The sequence below is a fragment of the Sarcophilus harrisii genome, chromosome 3 (assembly GCF_902635505.1).
Source record: "Sarcophilus harrisii chromosome 3, mSarHar1.11, whole genome shotgun sequence".
NCBI lineage: Eukaryota > Metazoa > Chordata > Mammalia > Dasyuromorphia > Dasyuridae > Sarcophilus > Sarcophilus harrisii.
The window spans coordinates 549485273-549511868 of NC_045428.1; the positions used below are offsets into that span (position 1 = coordinate 549485273).

Here is a 26596-nt window from a genome sequence, read left to right on the forward strand (position 1 = left end):
AGTGAGCTCTTAGGTCAGGAAAAACTTTTGTTGGGCTTGAGACAGTAGCTCACAGACTCAGAATTTGAAGATTTTTAATCTTCAAATTATTTTTATTAGTGGGTCCAACCCTCTACTGAAGTCTTGCTAAGAGGCTGGATACTGGGTATTTGAAAGTTATACTGGCGACCTTTCAAACTGGAGAATAACAATAATACTGATGATAATAATGTTAGTTAGCATTATATATAACTTAAAGATTTGTAGAGCATTTTATGAGATCTCATTCTGTTTTAGCCACAGCCCTGGGAGATAGTTGCTGTTATTATCCCCTTTTTATAGATAAAGAAACTGAAGTAGACTTGTATCAGGTCACTGAACTAGTAAAGTCTGAAGCCAGATTTGAACTCACATGTCTAACTCCAGGTCCAGCATTCTATTTACTGTTTCACTTAGCTGCTTCTTGAAAAGCTCCTAGTTCAAGACCACAGATCACAGATGCATTGTATATCTGTCTGTCTATCTGTCTCTCATCCTCTCTGTCTCTCTCTGTTTCTCCCTCCCTTCCCCCTCGTCTTTCTGTCTGTCTGTTTTTCTTTCTATCATTCTCTCTGTCTCTCTCTCTCTCTCTTATATATGGTTCTATCTGTACATTCTATCTCTGTTCACCTCCAAAAAATGCAAGTTCTGTGAAGGTAGAGATTTCTTGCTTTTTCTTTGTCACTGAGTATGTAGCCCAGTCTTGACACTTAATAAATGATTGTTCATTGATTGATTGAGGCAGAGTGCATGGCACTTTGGCATGGCAAAGTGCAGAGGAAGGCCTTCCCACTACAGGAAGGGCTGCCCATAGAGTGATCTCCCTTGGTGTAGAGCAGCTCCTTGCCTAAAGGCACAGAGAAGTTGTGATCAGTGTCAGAAGGACTACCCACAGGGATGAAATCGCATACATTTGAAGTATTAGGGTCAGAGGGCCTGGGCTCAACTAGTTAGTACCAGTATGATGTGGAACAAGCCATTTCACCCCTCTGGGCTTGAGTTTCCCTGTATACAACAAGGAAGTTGGGCGGGCTGGCTGGCTGCTAAGGTCCCTCCCAGCTGGAGGTCTGTGGGGCTGAGTCTTTGAAGTCAGGGGAGCTTAGGGCAAGAGCTTCCCTTGAGCATGGGAGTCCTGGGCCTGGGCCCCTTGGCAGCCCAGAGCTCTCTGCCATGCCAGAATTTCACCCTCCCCATCTGTCTTCATAAGTAGGTCGCTTCCTTGTATGTGGAAATGACATTGGTCAGTGTTATCCTTCTGTGGATGTGCTTCCTCTGCAGGTGGCGTGGGTGTCATGTGTCCGCTCACTGAGCAAGGCAAACAGCTGGCCATTCAGGTGTCCAACATCTTGGGCATGGATTTCTGCGGCATCGACCTCCTCATCATGGATGATGGCTCCTTTGTGGTGTGTGAGGCGAATGCCAACGTGGGCTTCGTGGCCTTTGACCAGGCCTGCAACCTGGACGTGGGCGGGATCATCGCCGATTACACCATGTCCCTGCTGCCCCGCAGGCTGACCGGGAAGATGGCACTTCTCCCGGGGGCGCCCAGCGCTGGCGAGAAGAGCGACCCTGAGGGATGTGCTTCTGCCCAGGCCGGCGCAGAGAGCATTTACATCACCAACGGTGGCTCAACCTCCAGTGAGAGCGAACCCGAGGTGGGAGAAATTGGGGGTTCTTTGGCAAACACGGCTAGGGCCCAACCCCCTTCACTGCCAGGCCCCAGCTACAATATTAACAACATGATTGCCTCTGAATTAAAACTTAAATGAATTCAGCTTTTGAATATCATTTAAACCAAATCCTGCTGCTTCCCTGATAGTTTTGAATGAATAAGATCTTGACTAATGTGTGTTCATTTGCACAGAAAATAAGAATCCCATCTGGGCACTTACTCACTTTACAGTATTCTTTCTAATGACAATTTAAGAAAATTTCTTGGCTTTGTGGTTTGTACAAAGACTAAAGAATGCTCAGAGAATAACATCCCAGCTGATGAAGTGGAACTTGGTGCCTGTGTTATGGACACTTGGCTATTAAGTGCTCGCAGCCGACTGGCAGGCATCGAAGCTCTATGCTGGTGTAGTCTGCATGTCTCCCTCTCTCCACAACCGAGCCCAGTCATTCGGAGCCCTCGAAGAGAGAATATTTGAAAGCTTCCAAGACATCAGGGCAATCGCCAGCTGGGAGTTCTGGATCCAGATGCAATAATGAGCTCTCTTCTGTGGATGGCTATTCAGTGCTTCCAACGCCATTCTGGAACCCATCTCTGCTTCCCACCGATCTGCATCTTACCTTCCTTGTGTTGCTTCTCTGTCACTTGGGATTCAGTGATTTGAAAGCAAATCCATTAGCACTTTCAAAGAAAGCACTTTGTAAAAAGAGCGAATCACATCTCTTCTGGGCCTCATCTCCACTGGGGCAAGGGAATACATGCTGATTTGTAAATAGAGCCTGTCCTGCAAAGTGCTTTGTGGTCTCCATCACAAATGGAAAGTGTGCTTTAGCAGGTGCCCTGGCCCAGTTGCCTCTCCTGGTATCCTCTTCCTCTTTTTTCTTCCCGCTGGCTTTTGGTTTCAGTTGGACACGTATTTCACTGAGCTGAGACTTGTGCTTTCTTTAACTCAGGGGGTACTCAACTCTTCCCCATAAGGGATTTCTCTCCTGTGGCTCTGATACCTGGAGAATAAGCATCACTCCTACATACTGAAGGATTTGGTGTGGTGTGGGTGGGCCGCAAATGTGCCCATTCAGCTTGGTACATTGGATTTAGCTCTGTGGAATTATAATGGAACAAAGCAATTGGAAACACACCGACCCTGAGGGACATTCTAATGTCCAACATGATCTCAGAAATCTAAATTTGTGGACTCTTTGAAATGAGAGAGAATCCTACACATCCTGTTTTTATTTTTGGTTTTTTTGACTAACATGGGCATAGTATACCCTAAGTGCTTTCCATTCCAACCATCTGTGCAGTAGGTAACAAACCTTTCTCTGGGAAGAAGTCATTGAGATGGCTATTTGAGACTCCACTAAAACAGGAAATATTTGTCAAATAATGACACTTTAGGGAAAAAAGCATGACCACAATTCCCACATCCAAGTGATTGTTGTCTCCTTCAAAGCCTCACCTTAGAAGGCTATACCTTTATTTCTGCAAAGCTTTGGGAACTGAATTCAAACCAAATTTCTAAGCTCCAAAAGAAAACCAGTGGTACTTGATAGTCACCTTTTATTATGGGGTTCACAGTTTATCCCCAGCCTTGGTTTAAGATTACTTTTGACCATTTCTAGACATAAGAATTACCTCTCAATCCTTGGGGATAAAAAAATTGCATCACAAACTTTGAAGTACATTTTCAGAAGAGAAAGGGGAAGGCAAGGGAAATGATTTGAGCAGTGACAGCGTTGATAGAACAAATTTATACCTTCCAATGGAGATTGTTTTAGTGAGAACCAAATGGGTGTGGACCCATTCAGATGTATAGGATTTGGTCTGAATAAGAAAATCATCCACATTAAGTTACACTTTGTGCTAATTTAACATAGCTAACTGTAAAATGTGGATAAAATAAAAATTTTCACAACATATACTATATAATAGGATTTGTCTAAGAGCACCATGATTGAAAATAAAAATTTTCACAACATACTTTAAAATAGGATTTGTCTAAGAGCACCATAATTGAAAATTATTATTTGGGAGAGTTAAGCAGTAACTTTGGTCCTGCTGATCACTTTCTCTCCATCAAAATTGATCTAAGTCACATGTCCTTCAGCCAAAATGAGTCTGGAGCTGTGTAGAGGAATCTCACTGTGCACAGAGTGTATTTTATACCTCACACCAATGTAGCTCAAATATTATCAAACAGTGTATTTCTGACTACATATCTGGTTTAGTTGGGGAAGGGAGATGATTTTATGTGGGTTATGACACCTTTTACCACTCAGGGGAGATTAGGCAATCAATGAGTTTGCTTCTGTCTTCACTAGAGTTGACTAAATGCTTTCTTTGTGTCTGTATATCTGCTGGAGCCAAATGAGGCCCTTGTAAAAATTATATTTGTTCTTTAGCTCTTTAAGAATCTCTCCACATACACACCCGCAGGGTACTTTTTTGGGCACTAAAGAGACAAAGTCCTGAGTTCTCTTGCCCCAAGAAAAGATCCTTCCCCGACTATGAGCTATACCATCAGAGCATCCCCCATCTAGGAACCACTATAGCAAAGTTTTAGAGTGAGGAGTATAGAATCTTTGCTTGCTTACGTCCACCAGCTTTACCTGAATCATGCTCTGACCATCCTCTCCTCCCCCTTAAAATTCCCTGGCAGCACCCAGAGTGACTCAGTAGGAAAAAACCCTGTGTTTGAGGTTGGACAAACTAGTTTGTTTTGGGTTCTAATTAGTCATTGATTAACTGAATGATTTTGAGCAAGTTGTGCCTCAGTTTTTTTCATCTCTAAAATGGGGGAAAATACCCTGCCCTACCTACCTCACAGGATTTCTGTGAGGGGAAAATCAGTTGCTAGATGTGAATTGTAATTTGAAAGTTGCTTTGCAAGAGGTGGAATCTGGAAAGAGGAACATGTCTTCTTCCTTCTGTGACTGCATGATGGGACTCCTCAACACCCATCCCCCTTCAGGAACTTCAGGAGGAAAGAGGCCAGTAGGTATCTATTTTTGCATCCTAGGCAGCATGAGAATGCAACTTCTCAGCACCTTTAGTTCCAGCCTTGGAAAGCCTGCAGGGACCATCTGAGTATGACAACAGCCACAAATCATATCTAAGCTGGAACATTTGATTCCCTTACTCTTCCAAGGAAGGATGTCTTCCCTGTGTAAAATTCATGCCTATCTCTGTATAATGCCTCCTTTTGTTTGGTAGGAGCATCTTGAAACTGGTGAAAACTTGAATACCAGTAGCTGAGTCACTGTGAATAGAATTTATTATGCACTGATAAAAAAAAAAAAAATCCTTGTATCTGTATATCTTTGTGTGTTAGGGCTTGCAAAGGTAGCTGGAACCCTGGTTTTAGCTTTAGGTCTTTGAGAAGCCTATGAACGATACAAGTGAACTCCAAGCCATGGGGGGGCCACATACTCAGACCCTCTCACCTAGCTATTGGGGGATCCCATAACAAGGAAAGACCCTCCACCCCGCAAGAACAATTAATTTGTTAAAGACAGCATTTGAAAGAAATGTGACTAGGGAGTGTAGGTATTGTTTTTCTAGGAAAATAAGGAAGTGGAATCATGTGTGCATTTAATGAGGAAATAAGGAAGGATGGCCATCTTTTAAGCTAAATCTGCTCAAAGGTAGGAGGAATAGGGCCTCAATCCTACATTTCAAGGACTGGTTACTTAAGGTTTTAGAAACCCCTGTTGAATGCATTTCACAGATGAAACTAATGAACCTAAGAATTATATTTTAACAACTCATATTCTTGTGTTAGGTAAGAAGGCAGAATGCCTTCAAGACTCTTGTAAGTTCCAGAACTTTAGGCACCCATGGCTAGCCAAAATGAACAAAGGAAGGGCAGCTAGCTGGTTAGAGCACTGAAGTCAGGAGGACCTGAATTCAAATCTGGCCACAGACACTTAACACTTACTAGCTGCGTGACTCTGGGCAAGTCACTTAACCCCAATTGCCTTGCAAAAAATAAATAAAATGAACCAAGCAGAAAGTTATTGATAGTAACCTTGATTAAATTAGTAGTCAAGTCATACCCAATTGCTGCTGTGGATTATTCCTAGGCTGTCCAGGTGTATCTGAATGATCAGTGTGGACCAGTTGTCTTTACTATCCTGGCATTATTGGAACATTCCTTGATTTTGGACTGCAAGTCACTCTTTCCAGAACCTGGTGCTGTATTGGATCTACCATTAAAAAAGAGTGATCTAGATCACTGTTTATCATATAGTAATTTGCTTTAGTAGATAGAACACATAGAAATGAGAAGAACTGAGATCTAATTCTGGCTCTTCTACTGATTTGAATAAACCTCAGCTTCTTCATTTACAAACCAAAATGCTCGGACACACACAAAAAAAAAATCTTTCCAGCTCTAATTTTGTGACTTTATGATCTCATTTCAGTTTCTAGTTTCTAGTCTGCAGTCAATAGCTAGGTACAAATTCTTTCATAGCTCCCCATCACTGGAAGTTTTTTCAGATGGAGGCTAGATGTCTACTTGTGAGAGATATAGTAGGAATTCCTATGTAGATGAATTGAACTAAATAACCTTTGAAATCCTTTCTAGTTCAAAGATTCTATGAACTAAAATAGAAAGCAGTAAGTAAATAAGAAAGCAGCTTACATTAGCCTAGCCCTCTCTTCTTTAGTTTCTTCATCTACTATGTTGTTCATTTGTTTAAGTTGTGCCCAACTCTGTACCCCCACTTCTTAGCAAAGATACTTGGTTTGCCATTTCCTTCTTCAGCTCATTTTGCAGATGAGGAAACTGAGGCAACAGGATTAAGTGACTTGCCCCAGGCTCACATAGCTTGTAAGTATCTGAGGTTGGATTTGAATTTAGAAAAATAAGTCTTCCTGACTCTAGGCCCAGGGGGTTTGTGCATTATGAGACCATCTAGCTGCCCTACTAGGAAGGAGGTTTTGACTAGGTGAGTTCTCCAGCATTCTGTGATAGAATTTTGTTATAAAATACTGCCCTTCCATTTTCTTATTTGAGACTCACAACAACCTCACAACATAGATAATATAACTATTATTCCATTTTGTAAATGAGAAAACTGGCTCAGAGGCAATTAACTTGACTAGAGTCTTATACTGTTAGGCAAAGTCAGGACTTTACCCCAAGTATTCTGACCCCAAGAATATTGCTCTTTCTACCACATACTGTTATTTCTGAGCTATCCAGGATCAGTATAAACAGGCTTCTTCCTGGACTCAGAATATAGAGGAAGATAGTGGCAGGATGGCAGAATGACAATTGGGCTTTTTTGGGTGGAAGGAGGGGGAGAGAAAGAGAGCGAGAAAGGCTTTTGGAGGAGTCTGGGATGACCCAATAGGGAAGGGGAGAGATAGTGGTGGTAGACCTAGAAGAAACAGGCAAACCATAAGCATCTATTAAATGCTTCCTTTATTCATGGCACAGTGTAGGGATTAGAGAAACAAAATCCACAAAATAAAACACTCCCTACCCTCAAGAGTCTTATATTCTACTTCTACTCCCCAAAGCTGTTAAAGAGTAGAAAGGAAGCTGGCCAACAAGCTGACCTGGAGTTACTTGGCATTTGATTTATTTTGGATTTTTCCTATGTTATGATTCACTGATTTTGGGTCAGATCTGAATGGAAAATGCCATAATCTCAAATCTGTAATAGAATAGGGAAATCCCAAGCTGGTCTTAAATTTCATTCCACAAACATGTGAAATGTGCACCCTATACAAGGACCTTTACTTGACATTGGAAGAATATAATGGTGATTACAACATAACCTCTCTTCACAAGAAATACTATCATCTCAAACCTGTAAGACAGGTGATAGAACAGGGAAATCCCATTCTGGTCTTAAATTTCTTTCTACAACATGTGAAATGTGTACCCTATACGAGGATCTTTACTTGACATTGGAAGAATATAATGGTGATTACAACAGAACCTCTCTTCACAAGAATTACAAGTGTAATGGGAGCTGGTCTGTGTCAGCAAAGGCAGAATGCCTGGAATGTACCCACTTCTCACCTCCACCTCTTAAAATCTCTGGTTTCCTTCAAAACTTAGTTCCCCTCATCTACGTGAAGATTTTCCTGGTGCCTGCTTTTTATTCATGTTATGTATATTTACATATCGAAAGATCACAGACCTACCTACGTACATCTCCTCCATTAATGTTTAAGATCTTTGAAGGCATCATCTGTCTCAGTGTCTGGTTATAATAGATAGCTCATAATTAGTTGAATGAGAACAAGGAAGGAGAATGTTATAGATATCAAATATTAGTGGTGGTGGACATTGGGGAACCTGCAGAGACCTTAGGCAGAAGTTGACATGGTCAGAGAAAGGGGCACGTGCCAATTTTAAAATAGTAATAATAATGATATCTGCTATTGCCTTGTTGTACCCCATCATGACAGGTTCCTGAGGGATGGAGAGCTTTGGGCCTGTCTTATAGGCTCCTATATGGTAAAAGGTAGTAAAGTAAGGGGGAAGGGTGTACTAGGGAGAAGATAAATTTTGCTGTCCCAGAAACATGTATGAAGGTATGTTATTGTGTCTGGAGGTAGAAACAGTAGGAGTATGAATATAGCTAGACTGAAGACCCCACTGAAGTTTATGCTTAGTCTTGAGATTGTTTTTTGGCCCTTCCTGAGTTCCAGGGCTGGGCAGTTATGGAGGGACTAGGTGGACACACTTGTGAGAGGCTCAGTTATATGGTCATGTAGCAGATTGGCGAGTATGCCCTCCATTGCTTTCTCTTTCCCAATCTGGTATCAGTTTCCCCTGGGTATTTATGGCTCAGAGAGTTGGCAGGGCTGAGGGGATTTCCCAGTGAGCAGTGCAATTGTGACATCTTGTGTTCTGATGTTCACTAGAATCAAAATGATTAGGTGGAATAGCCATAGCTCTGATTCATCAGTTACGTATTCACTGAGATTGGAAAGAAAATTAAACTTTGAGAATTTAACAGGGCGGTTTTTATTTTCAAAAAAACCCCCAAAGTGTTAGAAACACAAGAAAACCAGTTACCTTCACATCTTGATCATCCACACCATTCTGATTATGAGCCAGTATTCTTAAAACCCTGTTCTTCCCTGTTTTGCTCAGAGACCAGACCATGGCCAAAGAAAGTATGAGTCTGAGTCAAGTCCAATTCATAAAGCAGATCTGTCATCAGAAGTCTTAGTGTTCTCTGTAACTAAATACTATCAATATGAGGACCCCCAGACTTTGATCCTAATTCTGTGACTTTATGCAAATTACATCCCCTTCATGAGTTTCAGTTTTTGTGTCTATGAAATTGTGGTACTAAATGGTCTTTTAGTTTCCCTTCAGCTTTGACATTCTTCAGTAACTGTGGTTTTACATTATTTTCTGGTTTTGATTACTCACTCGCTCATTTGTCATTGCCTTCCTTTCTCTTCCTGGAATTAGGCTTATGTGAGAGAAGTTACCTATTCCACCTTCTAACCCAGAGACAAGAGGGTGATCAGCACGGGAGGTTGTGAAGGAAAGTGTCTCAGGATTACTTATCAATATAACTCTGGCCAATCTCAAGCCCAAGGTCCAAATTCTAGTTGGTGAATCTTACTTGTGCTTACTTCATGTTTCTTATGACAACATCCTGGGAGAAAGGGATAGCTGAGAAGAGATAATAGAGAGGATATCTGATCTGCCTGGCCTGATGGAAGGCTTTCTGGTATTCAAAAAGAGCTGGGGCCCCTGGTGTTAAAGAATCAGTCTTCATATTTGCTCTTTTGCAAACCTAAGATATTATTTAGGGTTCCTAAGTCGCTGTACAGTTGGAGGCAGGAGGGTGACTAGGCAGTCTTTGGGGCTTGCCATGTCCTGAATGACCATGGCTTTGGTCCCTGAGTTTAAGGTGCCCATTGGACTGATCATGATTAGGCACACATAGTGATGAAGCTCAGACTCTCAGGAAAGCAGCACACAAGGCCAGTTTTGCAGAGGCATGTGTTTTAGTCCATTATGCAATTTTTATATATGCAACTTGAAGCAAAGAATAACACTGGAAACTCATGTGCTTTCCTGCCTGTTTCTGAAAACTTTGGGTTTTTCATATCTGGGAGAAATCTTAGTTTTGAATCTCAGTTTCTGAACCTACTGAGAAAAGCAACTTGAAGGGGGCTTCAATTGAGGGGGCTATATTACAATTGAGTTCTCCTAAGAAAGTTTGAGTTTTTGCTATTGGAATATGTTTTACCTGGACACTAGAATATCTGATTTCCAAATGACTTATGCAGCAATAACTTGGTTAACTTCCTTGCAGAGATCAGTTACAAATGATGGCTTGTTTTTTTTGTTTTTTTTTTTTTTTTGTTGCTTTTTATTAAAACCACTGCTATGAAACACAACTTTTGTTTTGTCTTTGTTGCCAAAGATGTAGCTGTCTTTGTGTTGCTATTTTTAAATGAGCTTCATAAGCCAAATCTACACTTATTCTCCTATCAAAAAATAAGGGGGGAATGCCAAGCAAACTCATGATGAGTGGCACACCAGCTGCTCTCTGAAAAACAATCATTTTCCATTCAGAGCATGGGTGCACAGGGAATTCAAATAGCAAGCTTTCAATTATCTGAACTAATGAAGGTGGGGAGCATCATTCAAACAAGGAAAAACAGATGACCTACCTGCTGGTGTCCAACCTCAGGTGACCATGAGAAGGAGGGATGTCACAAGAAGGGTCAATGACATTCTGGATGGCAGGATGATCAAGTCTCAACATTTCCTTAAGCCTACTGGAAAGACCGGCCCAACCATGGCCCTTTTTCAGTTCTCTTTTGTACTAGTGGTAATGGTGCTTCCACCATGCAGACTTTTGACTGATAAGGTGAGTGTTCCTGGCCTATGTGGGAAAACCTGCCCAATGGATGTAGGTGGGTAGAGAAAATGGACATCAGACCAGCTAAACAGTGATGGAGAACTCATGGTTAATCCATAATGTAGATACACTGGATATACTTATCGGAGTACCCACAAAATGGTAGAAAAATGGTACCATAGATCCAAATGAAAACTTATCAAAAAAAATGACTGAATAGAGATGAATTGGATGTGATCTGTGAGGTGGTCCCTTGGATCCCTCTCCAGTTGTCCCTTGGATTACTCTCCCAAATGTCCCTTTTGCTTGTTATTCCCTCTATTAGCTTTATTTGATCAACTGTATTTGTTTAACCCTTGGAAACAACAGGAGCTACTTTAACCACCATCACCAACTTTGTTTCTTCAGCAAAGTCAGAAGGAGGAAACAGAGTATAATGAAGCCCGTTGGAAAGAATAGTAGCCTCCCAAAGTTAGTGTATCATAGCCCTCTGTTTGAATACAAGATGGGAGAAGGCTTAAGGCTTTCTTTCTTTCTTGAAGGTCTTCCTTTTTGATTCTCAAGACTTCTAGCTCTAACTGAAGCCATAGGATTACAGGAGTTAGAGATGGAGAAGGGATTGTAGATTGCTTATGTAGAAAATCTTATGTAGTCTCTTTGTTGTACTTACCCAAGGTTACAGTGAGAAGTGGCCAAGCTAAGGATGGTACACCAGTCTCCTGACTTCTAGCCCAAGGCTCATTCTGTTGTATTGTGCTAACCTACTCTCCAATCCCTGGCTGAATTAGTGTCTTAGAACTTTAAAGTTCCCAATGCTTGCTTTCCAAACAGTTCTCTCTTTACTCTTTTGAGTCAATGATCATTCAATCCATATTTATCCACCAATAAATGATCAATGATCAAATGATCCATAAATCATTTAAGCCACTGCAAAGTGGGATGCAAAGATTTAAAAAGAGCCACTTAGAAAGCTATGTGTAAAGTGGAAATTTGGGGTTGATTTTCATCATCCTTCTACAATGAGGTTTTTGGTTAAAGGATAATTTTTCAAGTGTCACATTTTAAGGCCAAAGATGAATGGATCTCCAACATTTTGAATATACCTGTGGCTCTTGGCTGTGGATCACTGACCTCTAGGACACTGCACAATGCAGAACCTGACATTCAAGCAATGTTGTGAGAGGTACTGATTTAACTGCAAGTTAAAACAAAGTTTTAAGTAAACTTAAGTTTTCTTAAGTAAAACAAAGTAAAGTTGTTTTAAGTAAAAACAAATTCTCTGAAAATGTGATGGCTGAGAACAGCACAATAGCTCAGAGGCCTCACAAGTAATTATCCAACTACCATCCATCTAGAACAACTTGACAATCCCCCTGCCTAGTGGTCATCGGTGTCTGTACTGGTGCCTCCCAGGGAAGCCCACAGAGAAGGAAAAGTCTCTGAAGTACCTTTGAGCTCAGGTTTGGGGCTTACAGAGCTAAGACAGTAGTAACTGGTCAGGGACTTGTCAAGAACTATTAAATGTGTATGGAGCCCAATGCTAGTAATGGAATGATGATGACCCATTTATCCTCAGCTTTTTAAGGTTTACCAATCATTTCCCTCACAATCCCTCACCTCCCCTTTCCCATTTGAAGAAACCAAGGTCCAGGGATGTTAGTGACTTGGCTGAATCATACATCTTGTAAATGTCTAAGGCAAACCATTTCCCTAATTTATTGATTGCATTAAATTGAAACCACACTCACAGTAATGCACAAAATCAGGTATAGCTAGGAGTGTACCTAGTCTAATGTCCCTATTTCCTGTGATAATGGCATTTGCATAAGAAAAAGCATGAAAACAAAAAACATAACAATGTGTCAATGTCCTGATATCCTGTCACACAAATCAAAATGTGGAAGGATTTCTACACCCTCTGCACAAAGTCCAACTTTCCCTCATAATGGGCATTGTCAAGACATGTTGTAGAGGGCAAGATTTCAAGGTTGAATCTCCTGGGCTGAAATAGCATCTATAACGTGTTATTAGCCCATCTGCAGCATCCACCGCTGTTCCTCTAAAGGGTCTGGTTGTAAAACTTGGCTGACTTCAAGGTCACTGGGTTTTTGGACGCAATGAGGCTTAGAAGCTCTCGAAGGGCTTCGAATTCTTCTTTATTGGGCAGCTCTCTGGATAAAAGATAGGCTTTCAAAGCAAGTTCATGAGCCTGAAGTGAAATGAAGAAAATAAAAAAGTTGTCACTGGAGTAGATGAGCCCATTAGATTGTAAGTTCCTAGAGGGCAAGGATCTGTATTTTTTGGACTCTTTTTTGTATTGCCAATGCTTAGCATAGTGATTGGCACATAGTAGGCACTTAAACATTTATACTGAATTAAAATTTTAAGATGAGATAGAGGGGACATCATAGACATAGAATAGGAAACATCTAAGAACTGTCTAGTCCACTGTCTCACATCATAAAAGAAAAATAGGAAAGACAGGACCAGACCCCAAACTCACATCATCTTAACCTTTGACCTGCTCCGTCTTCACTTTATGCCATCTAGTCCCTCCTTACTCTGAGCTAGTGATCCCCAGAGGTTCACAATCTGTATTAATGTGGGGCTTTAGTCCATCTTCAATTCAAAACTCCTGAAAACAAATGATCCACCAGCCTTAAGTCTTCCTCAGTAGCAGAGACAACAAGGTGAATCATTCTTTCTCAGCCAAAGCACTTTCCAGTAAGCCTTATTTCTAGCTCTAGTATCTGATTTTGAGATTTTTTTCCCAGCCTCTCTTGAAGGTGAAATATCAGTGTCCTGCTCTTCAGATGACTGAGGGCTTTGTGTCCCCATTCCCTGCAAAAGTAGGATCATCTCTCCTGAGGTACCCGGCAAGCCCACTCACCCAAATTTCCCCCCAGCTAAATCATAATGACCTTTCTCTGTGAGACCAATCCTGAGCTTAAAATGATTGTAGCTGCTTTGAATCTAGGGTGTGCACACACATGTGATTGTGTGTTTATCGCACATGTGTGCAAATTTTAATGCAGTTGAGAAAATCAGAAGTTCATTTCAAGCGTTCCCTACCCTTCTATAAGTCATGACATTATGGAAACTTGCCTTTGATAAATTCATCATTAGATAATGGAGCATGGCCACCGTTTTCAGAATTTTAATAGTGGTCTGTGACTTTTCTTCTACTGTGTGTTCTCGAATTTCCAAGATGGTTTCCAGGATGTGAATTGCTTCTGATTCTTGAGGTTCATCTGTGTGGAGAGGGGTTGGGTTATGACAAGGCCCAAAGCCAGACTCTGGGCACCTCGTCCTCCCTGCCTCTGAGGAGTTTCACTCTGTTTGATGGCCTGAGACTGCCGTCTTCTCTGACCCCCCCTCCCTTTCAGCCCCACGTGGTGGTGTGCGCTTACCTTTGATCTTGTCAGCACCCACAAAGGGTTCGACTTCTGCGATCCAGAATTCTATCCACTTGTAACCTCCGACCATTCTACCGCTATACCTCAACCATCCCGAACTTACTTTCTTTCTCATTGTGACTTCCAGTCTCTCTAGCCCTCAGACTTGAGCCATCATCCCTATTGTGGTCCTACCATACATTTAGTTTACTATAAATAATACACACACACATAAGCATTATATTATATATACTGTACCATATATTATGTATGCAAATATATATTATATGCTACATATATATACTATATATACAGTATGTGTGTGGTATACTACACACACACTATACTACAAGATATATAGTCCATACTACACTATTATATACTATGTATACTATACTATATAGTATGTTATATACACCCTTCTATATATAGTAGATATATATATATATATATATATATACACACACACTATAGTCTATGCTAAATTGTATATACTATACTGCATTATATGTTATATATACTATTCTATATATAGTATTTATACCATAATCTATGCTGTACTACACTATATATAAAATGCATATACATATATATTATATAAACAGCTTATATTAAACTATATATACACTATTCTATATATGTAATATATAATACAATCTTTACTCTGTACTATATTTTACAATACCATATATACACAGCATCCTGTATACACTATTTTATATATAGCATGTGTGTATATAGACACGCATATTATAGTCTATACTATACTATATTACACTATAAATACACTATGCCATATATACTATTGTATATACTGTGGTCTATACTACACTATATACTACATTATATATTTCTATACTATATACATTATTCTTTATACATATACTGCTAAATACGACTATAATATAATTCTCTAAATTGTATATATGTTTATAATATATATTACATTATGCTACACTATAAATATGCCATGTTATATATATATATATAAAATAATCTATACTATCTATATGCCACACTATATATACATTAGTGTGTATATACATGATATATATACTATATACACTATTCTCTGCATTTGTATATATATATATATATATATATATATATATATATATACACACACATATATAGCATAGTCTATACTATATTATATAATATACACTGTTCTATATACATTCTATATATACACACATATTCTATATAGTATATATTATATGATATACTATACTATACTATATATACTACACTATTATAGAACATATACACTATAGTCTATAAGTATAGTCTATAATATACTATATATCACATATATACTAGTGTGTACATATATATATATGTGTGTGTATGTATACATATGCATATACCTGCATATATGTGTGTGTATATACATACATACACACGTGTGTATATACATACATACACACGTGTGTATATTTCATATATATATAAATGAATAAGAAACCAGTCCAGACTACACTGCATTATATATACTCTCGGCTGCCTTGGTCCCTTGCCCTGTGGCTGCTCAGACCTGGCTAAACCCTGATCTTGGACAGCTCCCACCATCTGCCTTTTCCAGGCCTGCAGAAAGAGTGGAGCATTTATGAAGTGCTTACTATATGCAAAGCACTGAAAAGCCAGGCCATCCCTATTATCCGCTCCCATTGGAGAGACACCACCTGTCAGGTCTCAGCAGTAGTCAGACGGCAATGTCCTTAAGGCCCAGTAACAAGCAGAGGGTGATGCTCCTTCTGTAGTGTCGTTTCCACCGATGACATTATCTCAGTTTCTGGCACCAACCCATTAGATAACAAGGATTTTGGTGGCACAAACTCTCCTGGCTCTTCCACTAGCTGTGGTCGTAATAGCTTCGGGACAGCTTTCAGGCCCTGTCTCCACGGGGATTGCTTCCCACCTCTGAAGGCGCTGGCTGGAAGCACTGCTACCTCCAAGGCTCTGGGGATGGGTCCTGGAGGAGATGGTGGCAACTGTGACTTCCCTTGCCTGGACCCTGCTACCTCTTGCCTCCCCCATGGGGCCCTTACTGCTTTAGCAATGCTGGCTTGGCGGCCCTGTGGCAACGCCAGTTGGTGGGGATGGCCCCTTTTTCACAAGAGATGCTTCCCTGGATAATGACTGTGAGGGCTGAGCTAGAAGCAGGACTGCCAGTTCAGGGGGAGTGTGAGGTGCTGGATCTCCTTGGACAAAGCTGGAAAAGGTCACAGCTGTGGTGATTATAATCTCAACAAGACCCTCCATTTAGTAAGGTAATCCTTTTATGCCTTCTGGGTGGATTCTTGATCTCACTCCCCAGGACTGGCTGTTCCAAGGCTTCTACACCATTTCCCCTGCCTGTCCTCACAGTAAAAGAGACAACTTCATGCTTTACTAAGAAAATTTGCAGGGTTCCCTCTTCTCTTCTCCAAATAATACAATCCCTTGACACCATCTTCCGTTCTCTCCTTTATTCCAATCACGGAAAAAGAGATGCTTCTCCTTACTGAGGGCAACTCTTCTACATGCAACCTTGAGACCACCCCTCCAATCTTTTCCAGCAGATTACCTCTACAATTGTCCCAACTCCTCTCTAATCTTTATAGTCAGGTCTTTCCTATTCTTAAAAACTCTCAATGTTCCCTCCCATCTCTTCAGTATCACCCTTTATCAGCTGAACTCTTAGAAGAAGCCATCTATTCTTGTTGCCTCCATCTTCTCTCTTCTCCCTCCCATTTCAACCCTTTCCATTCTGGCTTCCATGGGCATTACTTGCCTGAATCTTAGCTCTCTAAAATGACCGTGATCTTGTCACAGTCAATTTAAAGGCTTTTGTCAGCCTGCATTCTCCTGGACTTTTCTATAGCCTTGTGTGCTGTTGACTCCTAAACATTTCTTCCCATGTTTTCATGAAACTTTTCTCTTGGTTTTCATCCTCTCTAATGATTTCTTTTCAGTTTTCTTTGCTGGATCCTTATCCATATTCTCACTCTCCCCAAATATGGTTGTCCCATAAAGCTGTGTCCTGAGCTAATTTTTTGTGTCTTTCTATATTCTTCCTCTTGGAGACTTCATTAGCTCATGTAGTTAATTACCGTCCTTATGCTGAAGAAACCCAGATCCAATATGTCCATTCTTTCTCCTGAACTGCAGTTCTATATAACAAATTGCCTTTTGAACATTTCAGATATAACATGTCCAAAATAGAACTCATTACATTTCCTCCAAAACTCATTTCTCTTTCAAATTTTCCTATTTCTGTCTAAGATAACATTGTCCTTCCAGTTCCCAAGGTGAGCAGCCTCAATGCCATCCTCAATTCAGTTGGTGGCCAAATCTTGTCATTTCTATCCTCACAATACTTCCTCTATATGTATATAATAAATATGCATATATATGTATACAAAGACATACACACACACACACATATATCCCCTTCTTTCCACTCATAGCCACTACATTGGTTCAGGCCCTCACTACTGCTTTCCTGGACCTTCACAATAACCTCGCAATTGGACTTCCTGCCTTATGTACACTCTCCAACTCATTGAGCTGACAAAATGTTTTTCCTTAATCACAGGAATGATATTATTCTCCTCTAAACTACATTCTCCAATAAACTACAATATTTCTCTTATCACCACTGGCTTCAAATACAAACTTTGGCATTTAGAGTACCTTACAACCTGACTCCATAGTCTATCTTCTAGCTTTAATATACATTACTTCCCTTCATGAACTCGATGGTCCAGTTAATAGGACCTTCTTATTGTCACCTCATATACAGAACTCCATCTCCTGACTCCATGAATACTTTGGACTCTGTCCCTGAATCCTGAGCTCAGATCTGTGGTCTTTTGCTTTATATGGTCTGGAGCTAGCTTATGCATCACTTCCCAGACATTTTTAATTGTTTTATTTTTTTCTGGTTATACATGCATTTTAACTTCTTAAATATACATTTCTTTATGAATAATGTTGGGAGAGAAAAAGCAGAACAAAAGGGGAAAATCACAGAAAAAGAAAAAAACAGAAAAAACTGAACGTAGCATGTTCATGTAGGACTTCAACACAAAGCCTTATATTCAATCTCCACAGTTCTCTTTCTGGATGCAGATGGCATTTTGTATCTAATGTTTATTGGGATTGCCTTGGATCACTGAACCACTGAGAAGAAACAAGTCTTTCATAGTTGATCATTACATAATCTTGCTGTTACTGTTTACGATGTAGTCCTGGTTTTGCTTGTTTCTCTCAGCATCAGTTTATATAAATCTTTCCACCCTTTCTAGAATCAGCTTGTTCCTCATTTTTTTCTTGTGCTAGACAACATTTCTAAACCATATTCTGCATTACTAGTTCCACCTTTTAAGTTATTTATTTCCCCCATTAGACAGTAGGATCCCTCAGTAATGTATTTTTAATGGAGTTATGAACTGATCTAACCATTCTGGAGAGCAATTTGTAACTATTCCCAAAAGGTCACAAAATTGTGCATACCTTTTGATCCATCAGGGTCTTTAACTGAGTCCTGTATTCCAAAGAAATCATGAAAGGGAAAAGTACTCACATGTGCAAAAATGTTTGTAGCAGCTCTTTGTGTAGTGGTAAGAACTGGAAATTGAGTGAATATTCATCAATTGAGGAATGGCTGCATAAGTTATGGTAAATGAATATAATACCTTATGGTTCTTATGGTTCTATAAGAAATGATGAACAGACTGAATTCAGGAAAGCCTGGAAAAACTTACATGAACTGATGCTAAATGAAATGAGCAAAAGCAGAAGAACATTATACACAGCTACACAGCAATAACAAGATTATGTAATGATCAATTCTGATAGATTTGGCTCTTTCCCATAACGAGATGATTGAAGGCAATTCCAATAGACTTGAGATGGAAACAGCCATCCACATTCAGAAAGAGAACTATAGAGACTGAATGTGGATCAAAGTATAGGATTTTCACTTTTTTGTTATTGTATTTTTCCCTTGTGTTTTTTCCCTTTTGACCTGATTTTTCTTGCACAGCATGACAAATATGAAAATATATTTAGAAGAATTACACGTGTTTAACCTATATCAGATTGCTGCTGTCTTGGGAGGAAGGTGGTGGAAGGAGAAAAATTTGGAACACAAAGTTTTCCAAAAATGAATATTGAAAACTATCTTTGCATGTATTTGAAAAAATAAGATACTATAAAAAAGAAAAAAAAAGAAAGTAGGATCCCTGAAAGCAGAGACTGCCTTGATTACTTATATTTGTATCGCTATAACTTACCATAGTACCTAACATGTAGTAAGCACTTTATGAATGTCATACCCATACAGCTCTGTCTCTCTCTGTATCTACCTATCTATCAAAAGTCATCACCATACCATTTTTTATGGATGAATCTCTCTCAGTGTGATGGGGTTTTGGTGCATGCTCAGATCACCCAAGATGGTGTCATTCATGTGGAAGATTCCAGGTATCTGCTTTCAGAACACTGGAGGCCTGGAATGTGGGTGGACATTGTGCAATGCCCTGCCAAATGGTCAGGGCAGCCTTTTTCCACAGGTTGCACACCTGGGACCATTTAAATCTTTAAACAGTAGTAGGGCAAAAGACTCCTCATTCATAACAGGCGGCATCATGCAGGGTGCAGAAAGGTTCTGGGTTTTACCTCCTTCCCCAAGGGACATTTGACACGGGTCCCTCAGCACTGCAGATTAGCTGTGCCCTCCGTTCTGTGGCTGGAGCTGAGGGGAGACTGTCCTGCCTCAGAGCCCTCAGCTCTTTCTCCACTGCTTCCCTTCTTCCTGCCAGGATATGGTGACTTACATAAGCCTTGAAAACAAATCTAGCTAAGTGATCAGCTTGCTGCCTCAGCCAGAGGGAGCATCAGCTCTGGATCCCAGAGGTTGGTGGCCAAGGCCCTCCAGTCCTGAGAAGCTCTCATCGCCTGTCTTCAGCCCTTGTCTCTGTCCCATTTGTGTTTCACAAATTTCTTCTTCATCTCAGCCCCCTGGCCAACCCTGATTGCAGCCAAGCAGACCTAATTACTACCTCCCACCAAAGGAGTACCTCTCGCTCTGCTGCTCCCTCAGCCTTGGGTCGTCTCTGCATTATTTTCTGTCCAGCTGGATCCCTCTCCTCCAGCTAAAAATTCATTCTTTCCAGTTAGCTTTCCTTTTTTGTACCCATGCATGGACCTTCCACACTTATGGACTCCACTTGTAAGCTGTCTTATGTTGTCTCATAAGCATTCTTTGGTTATATCCTTAGTATGTTTTGTCTCCCCAGCTTATGGTGTTATATGGTATTAGACATCATGAATACTCAATAAGTGCTGGTTGAGCAGTCCTGGCTACAGGAAGGTAGTTCCATTAAAATGTCCTGTATCAACCAATTCCTGGATTTACCTTTGGCAGTTCTGTTGGCCAATGCGCTATGTAAAATGGACTAGAGTGCTGAGTTCCAGTCTTATCACTGGAAAACTCTATTCACTTGTTTTGCTTCAGTTTTTTCATCAGTTAACTAGAAAAAATAATCAATATGACTAAACTATTTTCAGTGCAATACTTGTCTTGCTCTCATATCAGCTGAGAATACAATGAATGATATCATTGCTATTTTACCAAAATGTTATTTACCTAAACCAGTGTCATTTTCCAATTCCTTGGCCAAGATATCTGTTGGTTTCTTGATAGCATGTAGCTGATTTTGAATAGGTTGATCTAAATATGTATGCCAGATATCAGTTACCTGTCAAGGTAAAATAAAGAAAAGTTATGTAACCATCACTTGACTTTCACCATTTAATTCTGGACAGTCAGGGAGCTGGGGTGGTATAAATCTGTCGCTGGTCAAATTTTCTTACAGGGTGGAGATGGTTTTATTCTTAGAAGCTTGAAGCCCTTAGAAGCTTAGAAGCCCTGCCCAAACCAGATCAAAGCAGGTGTGATTTTGTCTGGGTATCAATAGACATTCCTTTTCTTGTCTGTTTTTTTCATCGTATGAAATGTTATGTGGAAATGTGTTTTGTATGATTACACATGTATAACCTATGTCAAATTGCTTACCTTCTTAATGAAGAGGGAATTTGGAGCTCAAAATTTGAAAAAAGAATGTTAAAGTTGTTTTTGCATGTAATTGGGGGAAAATAAAATATTATTTTTTAATTAAGTAATATGACATATTGGATAGAGTACTGGACCTGGAGTCAGGAAGACCTGGGTTCCCATCTCACTTCCAACATTTATTAGATGTGCAGCCATGGGCAAGTCACAAAACCTCTCTGAGCCTCAGTTTCCTCATCTGTAAAAGGTGGATAATGATATCTGTAGTAATTATCTCCTTTGGTTGATACAAGGTAAATATATGAAATGAGGTAATATATATGAAATGCTTCAGAAACTAAGATATAAATACTAGTAATTATTATTTATTTGAATAATGAGTAGGTATAATTAAATTAATAAATACTCTTCTTATTATCTTGTGGTATATAATAGTCATTCTCTCAGACACTATGGAGGAGCATACTCTATTGACAAGTATGCTGAGGTCAGATTTCTGTGCTTTGTGAACTCTTATTAGTTTTTAAAAATAATTATCAACTTTATGCTATCCCTTCTTTCTTCTAAGCGTCTATAGAAGGCCTTCTCTTTTCTAAATGTGTTGATTTACTTTGATCAAGAGAGAGCCATAGATACACTCAGTAGGTTGACTAAAGGACTTTCTTGTAAGTGTATAAACTTTGTTTAACATATACAAAGTGTGATACTTGGTGATATTTTGACAAAGTATAGGTGTTTTTGAGCTTATATTTGAGTAAACATTCATCCATTCAGCAAATATTTATCAAGTGACTGTAGTATGTATGGTGCTAGGAAGTTTAAAATGTAAGTGATGATTCCAGTTCTCCATAAATTTATAATCCCATGTAAGGCATTAAACAGATTCACAAATACTAGAGAACAGTTGAGATTTCTGGATAAGTAACCTCCAGGTAAGTGATATTACTATAATAAATATTAATTATATTTAATATATTATTTTTAATTATAATTTAATTAATGTAACCTTTCAACGCATGAAAATCTAAGAAAGAGATTTGAGCCCTTCCAAATTTTTTTAAACCATTAACAGCTGATTTCTGAAACTTTGTTTTTCATTTTTTCAGTCATCTCTGATTCCTTATGACTCCATTTGGGTTTTTTTTCCTCAAAGATCCTAGAGCAGTCTGCCATTTCCTTTTCCAGCTCATTTGACAAATGAGGAAACTGAGGCAAACCTAGTTAAGTGACTTGCCCAGGGTGATACTGCTAGTGTCTGAAGTTGGATTTGAACTCAAGAAAACAGGTTGTCCGACTCCAGGCCTGCACTCTCCCCACTGTGCTGCCAGCCCTATCTCCTTCTCACGTTGCTTTTTTCCTCCCACTCCAACATCATTACCTGGCTCTGAAGGGTGGGACAGGACAGGTACTAAGGCATTTGGTTGGGCTTCTGCTAATCAGGAAGGAGGCAGCAAGGGCCCCTCGCTCCGGATCTGAGCTTCGGTAGAGAAAAGTTACCCTGCGCACACACAGGACACACACACACACACACACACACACGCCCTCCAACCTTCTTCCCCTTCACACCTCCATCCATGACCTTGCACCCAGTGCCCATGGCCTCCTGGCCCTCCCTTACCCCAGACGGGTCTCTCAGCTCCAGGCCTTTCCTCGGGCTACCCCCCCATGTGGGGCATGCTTCTCTTCCCCCACCCCCAGCTCTGCCTACAGACTTTCCTGGCTCCTTTTAAGTGCCAACTAAAGTCCCATCTTTTATGGGAAGCCTTTTGGGTCCTTCTTAACTCTGGGACTTTCCCCTGGGTTCTTTGTTGTTTTATCCCGTAAATTGCTTATTTGTTCCTGAGTGTTTGAATGCTGTTTCCCCCGTTGTATTGGGGTCAGGCATTGTCTTGGGCCTTTCTTTGTATTCCCAGCATTTAGCAGGACCAGGTACATAGTAGGTGCTTAACAAATGCTTACTGATGGGCTGACCAAATGAGATGAAGGCAAATGGAGGCTGTGGATCAGCTTTTTTCCTGTGCATGCTTACCTTGGTGTACAGTGAGCCTGCCACGTCCATCTTCTTTTGGTGAAGGAAAACATTAGCCATGAGGAAGTATGCTGCGGAGATTCTGATGTTGTCTGTCCCATACTCACAGCTGGCGTGATAGATCTGGAGAGGGGAGTACAGAGAGCGGCCGCTGGCTGCTGACATCTGCCCGGACAGTGCGCCCGGGATCTTTTCCCACCGCCTGGGCCTGAGCAAGGAGCCCTACAGCACACACCAGAAAAAGTCCCCACAGTCTTTGCCTAGAGCGAATGCACCGAAGCCACAGGTCCCAGAAAACAATGAGTGCTCCTGTGCCCCCAAGACCAGAAAGTGGTGGGGAAGATATCAAGGAGCACAAAAAGCCGGGGGGGGGGGGGGGGGGGGGGGGGGGGGGGGGCTGGTCTGAAGGAGAGGAGGGAGCAGGGGAGCCTTGGATTGTTGTGGAGGAGTGCTGGCTTCAGGGAAAACACAGGGCTTTATAGAGATAATAAAGTTAGTAGAAAACCAGGCTTTGTACTGGGGAGGAGGGAGTGCTGGGAAAGGGATTCTGTCAGCTGCCCTCCCTTCTTTTCCTGCCTGGAACACGATGGAGATGGCAACCAAGCCCACACTTAAGTGCAGAAGTATCTGCTGGGCAGGTAAGGTATCAGCAGCTAGGGAGCTATACAAAGATAGTCAGCCTCCTCAGGAACTAATATCATAAATAATACACAAGACATTCTCTGGCAACCAGTTTCCCTTCTAGAGCTATATTATGTTCAGAAGGCCTTTGCTGTGGCCCTGTTTTTCCCTTCCGTTGTCCTCTCCTCTCCCAGAAGTTTGATATTTGGCGTGGGAGCCTCTGAGTCCTGTTCGTGGCTAAAGACTTAGGGCCCTGGCTCTGGAGGAGGACATTGTGCCCGGGCTCCTGCCGGCCTGCCAAGATTCTACAGTGCAGTGGGCAGGTCCGTCGGTCAGTCAGAGGAGCTCCCGTGAGGAGTGCGCCTGTAGGCTGAGGGTTGCTGACTGACCATACAGCATGGGACCTCCCGGCTAGTGCTTGGGCAATGGTGGGGGAAGGGAGGAAGTGCTGGGTGTGGGGTCAAGGCCCCCAAACCCCAGCTGTAATGCTTCCCCCCGGGGAACCATCCACGGGATACCTCCACTCTCTGAGCTGCGAGCCCCTTATACATTTCTCTACCTCACAGGTTTAGCATGCAGAAGGCATTCTGTAAACCTGCCACATAAGTGTGAGTTATTGTGACTACTTTTATTAACATTAGAGAGCAGAAATGTGAGAATGAACGATCATGTAGAATGTCACAAGACTGACTAGCAGAGGTTTAGCATGGAGCAGCGTATGAGCACAGAACTGCTTTGGGAAATGGTTTGGTGGAGCCTGTGAACAGACAGTCTGGAGAGCAGATGGGGGCATAGGGGAAGATGTCTGGAGCAAAGAGTCTGCTCTTGTCATTGTAGGAAGGGGTCATGGAGGTTTCATGGAGGTTACATTGAGACAACACTCTAGGGAATCAGAAGAGGAGGACTGGCTGACTGGCCCACCTTATACATTTCATGCATCAGCCCAAAAAGTAACTAAAAAGCTGGAGGGGTTCTTAGGACAGAGTCCTACAAACGCCCCGTAACCCAAATGCAGTTGGGCAATTCCAGATATATCCCTGTACCATCTGTCCGCCTTGGGAAATCTTGAGGACACATTCTCTATGGAAGGTGAGAAACTCAACAAGGGATGAGACCTGGACACACCTAAGGAAAGCAGTCGTGGTGTGTACCCCTGGGTCAAAGTGGACGGATGTGCCCTGTACTAGGCCAAATTGGACCGGTTGGTCCAGTAACCTAACCTAGCCTCCTGAATTTGAGCCAGGCCCTCCAGCAGAGTATCTTCTCCCAGGCTTGGGAAGAGCTCTCTACGTGGCATTAGGGGACTAGAGCAGAAGAAAAAGGATCAAGCGCGTCACCCACATTTGGGAAATAATAGTAATAATTATAACTGATATTTTTACAGCACTTAAAAAATTTGTATTTTTACTGACATCTTTTTGACTTTCACTAGGTAGATATTAAAAGTATTATTATCTCCATTTTACAGAGGAGGAAACTAACCTCAGGGAGGGTATTTGCTCATGTTTACAGAGCAAATGTAGAAGGCAAAATCAAACCCAGGTGTCTCCTGACCCCAAAGTCAGTGAGTACTCTTCTTATTATATAACTTATTGGCTTTTCTTATTGAAAGGAGAAGGTAAAGAAAGGACTGGGATTTGGAGAAAGGAAGAAGAAAATTGAGCAGGTTGGAAATAAAGCTCATAAATAATTGATATTTGTTCATTTATTGCATTCCCAAATAAAATCCAGTATGGGATTTTTATAGTAACAGCTCACACATCTATAGAATTTTCAAAACTCTCTTAAAACACAATCCTACCCAACAGGAAGGGCAGGATCTGCTATCCTCATTTTACAGATGATGAAAGTGAGGATCAGAGAGGGTAATTTAACTGGTTGATGTCAGATAGATTGTAAATCTCAGAGCTAGGATTCAAACTCAGGTCTTCTGATACCTAATCCATAGCTCCCCCATTTTACAAAAAGACTACTGAACCTCAGAGGTTTCTGAGAGTCCAGGAACCCATGTTCCTGGATTTAAAACTTAGACACCATTTAGGCCAACCTCTCTCATCCTAGAGAAAACTGAGGCACAAAATGTTTAGTGACTTGTCCAAAATCATAGAGCCAGGAGGTGGTGAAGGCATGCTCTGAAGCCAGGTCTCCCAACCTCCAATGCTGGGCCCTACCCGCTATACCAGTCTACCTTTCCGCTCAGTGGTCCGTGGCAAAGGGGGAATGATTTCCTTTCTATCCAGATCTCTTCTGATGACTTATGTTAAGGCCATCAGCAGCTGAAAGGACCTTCTCTTCTGGAGATACTGGATAAAAGTAAAGAGCTCACAACTGCAGGCTGGATCTTAGCAGGACCCCCATGTCCCCTACCAACCCCTGCCCTGTCCGAGAACACCAGCCTGGAATTAGGGGACACAAGTTCTGACTTCCAACTTTGCTACAACCCCTCACTGGGGGCCCTGGCATGGGTTACCAAGTGTAGTCAACTACAAAACAAAGAGATTGAGTTAGATGACAAATAGGATTTCCTCCAGCCCTGAGGATTTAAAGTTTCGTGGCCATGTCTGGGCTCTGCAGCTTGGCTACTCACATCATTGGCCAAATGATAGCGTGCTTCTTCATAGTTTCCCTTAGCTGTATGGAGGAGCCCCAGGTTCCGATGCAGAAGAGATTGGATTTCGTCACTGCACTCAGTTGCCTTGAGAACAATCCACTGGGCTTGGGCGAGGTATTCCTCTGCCTGGACAATTTGGCCAAGACCTGACACAAGGAAAAGAAGGCTGTGGGATACTTGCTGGTTAGTGTATTTATGAAGAATTATAAAATGTATCCCTTCATAGTGAATTCATATGTTTATGAGCTGTGCTTAGTAAATGTTTGTGCAAGAAACATATTCACTTCTATATACCTTTGCCCTAAAAAAAAAAAAAAATGGTCCATGGGAGGCAT

At 41.1% G+C, this 26596-nt stretch overlaps 2 protein-coding genes across 2 annotated transcripts in view; one reads left to right on the forward strand and one right to left on the reverse strand.

Moving 5' to 3' along the window:
• The window catches only part of RIMKLA (ribosomal modification protein rimK like family member A), a 66903-nt gene extending 56843 nt beyond the window's left edge, over nt 1–10060 (forward strand). The window contains exon 5 of the mRNA XM_012545991.3: nt 1297–10060. Coding sequence (XP_012401445.3) covers nt 1297–1787 — 491 coding nt within the window. The 3' untranslated portion in view covers nt 1788–10060. The remainder of the gene's footprint in view (nt 1–1296) is intronic.
• A 1983-nt stretch (nt 10061–12043) lies between these two features.
• The window catches only part of ZMYND12 (zinc finger MYND-type containing 12), a 33097-nt gene continuing 18544 nt past the window's right edge, over nt 12044–26596 (reverse strand). Inside the window, exons 4-8 of the mRNA XM_003765461.4 lie at nt 26238–26407; nt 23030–23152; nt 20575–20686; nt 13651–13796; nt 12044–12754 (exon numbers count right to left, since the gene is read on the reverse strand). Of these exons, the coding sequence (XP_003765509.1) occupies nt 12605–12754; nt 13651–13796; nt 20575–20686; nt 23030–23152; nt 26238–26407 (701 nt within the window). The 3' untranslated portion in view covers nt 12044–12604. The remainder of the gene's footprint in view (nt 12755–13650; nt 13797–20574; nt 20687–23029; nt 23153–26237; nt 26408–26596) is intronic.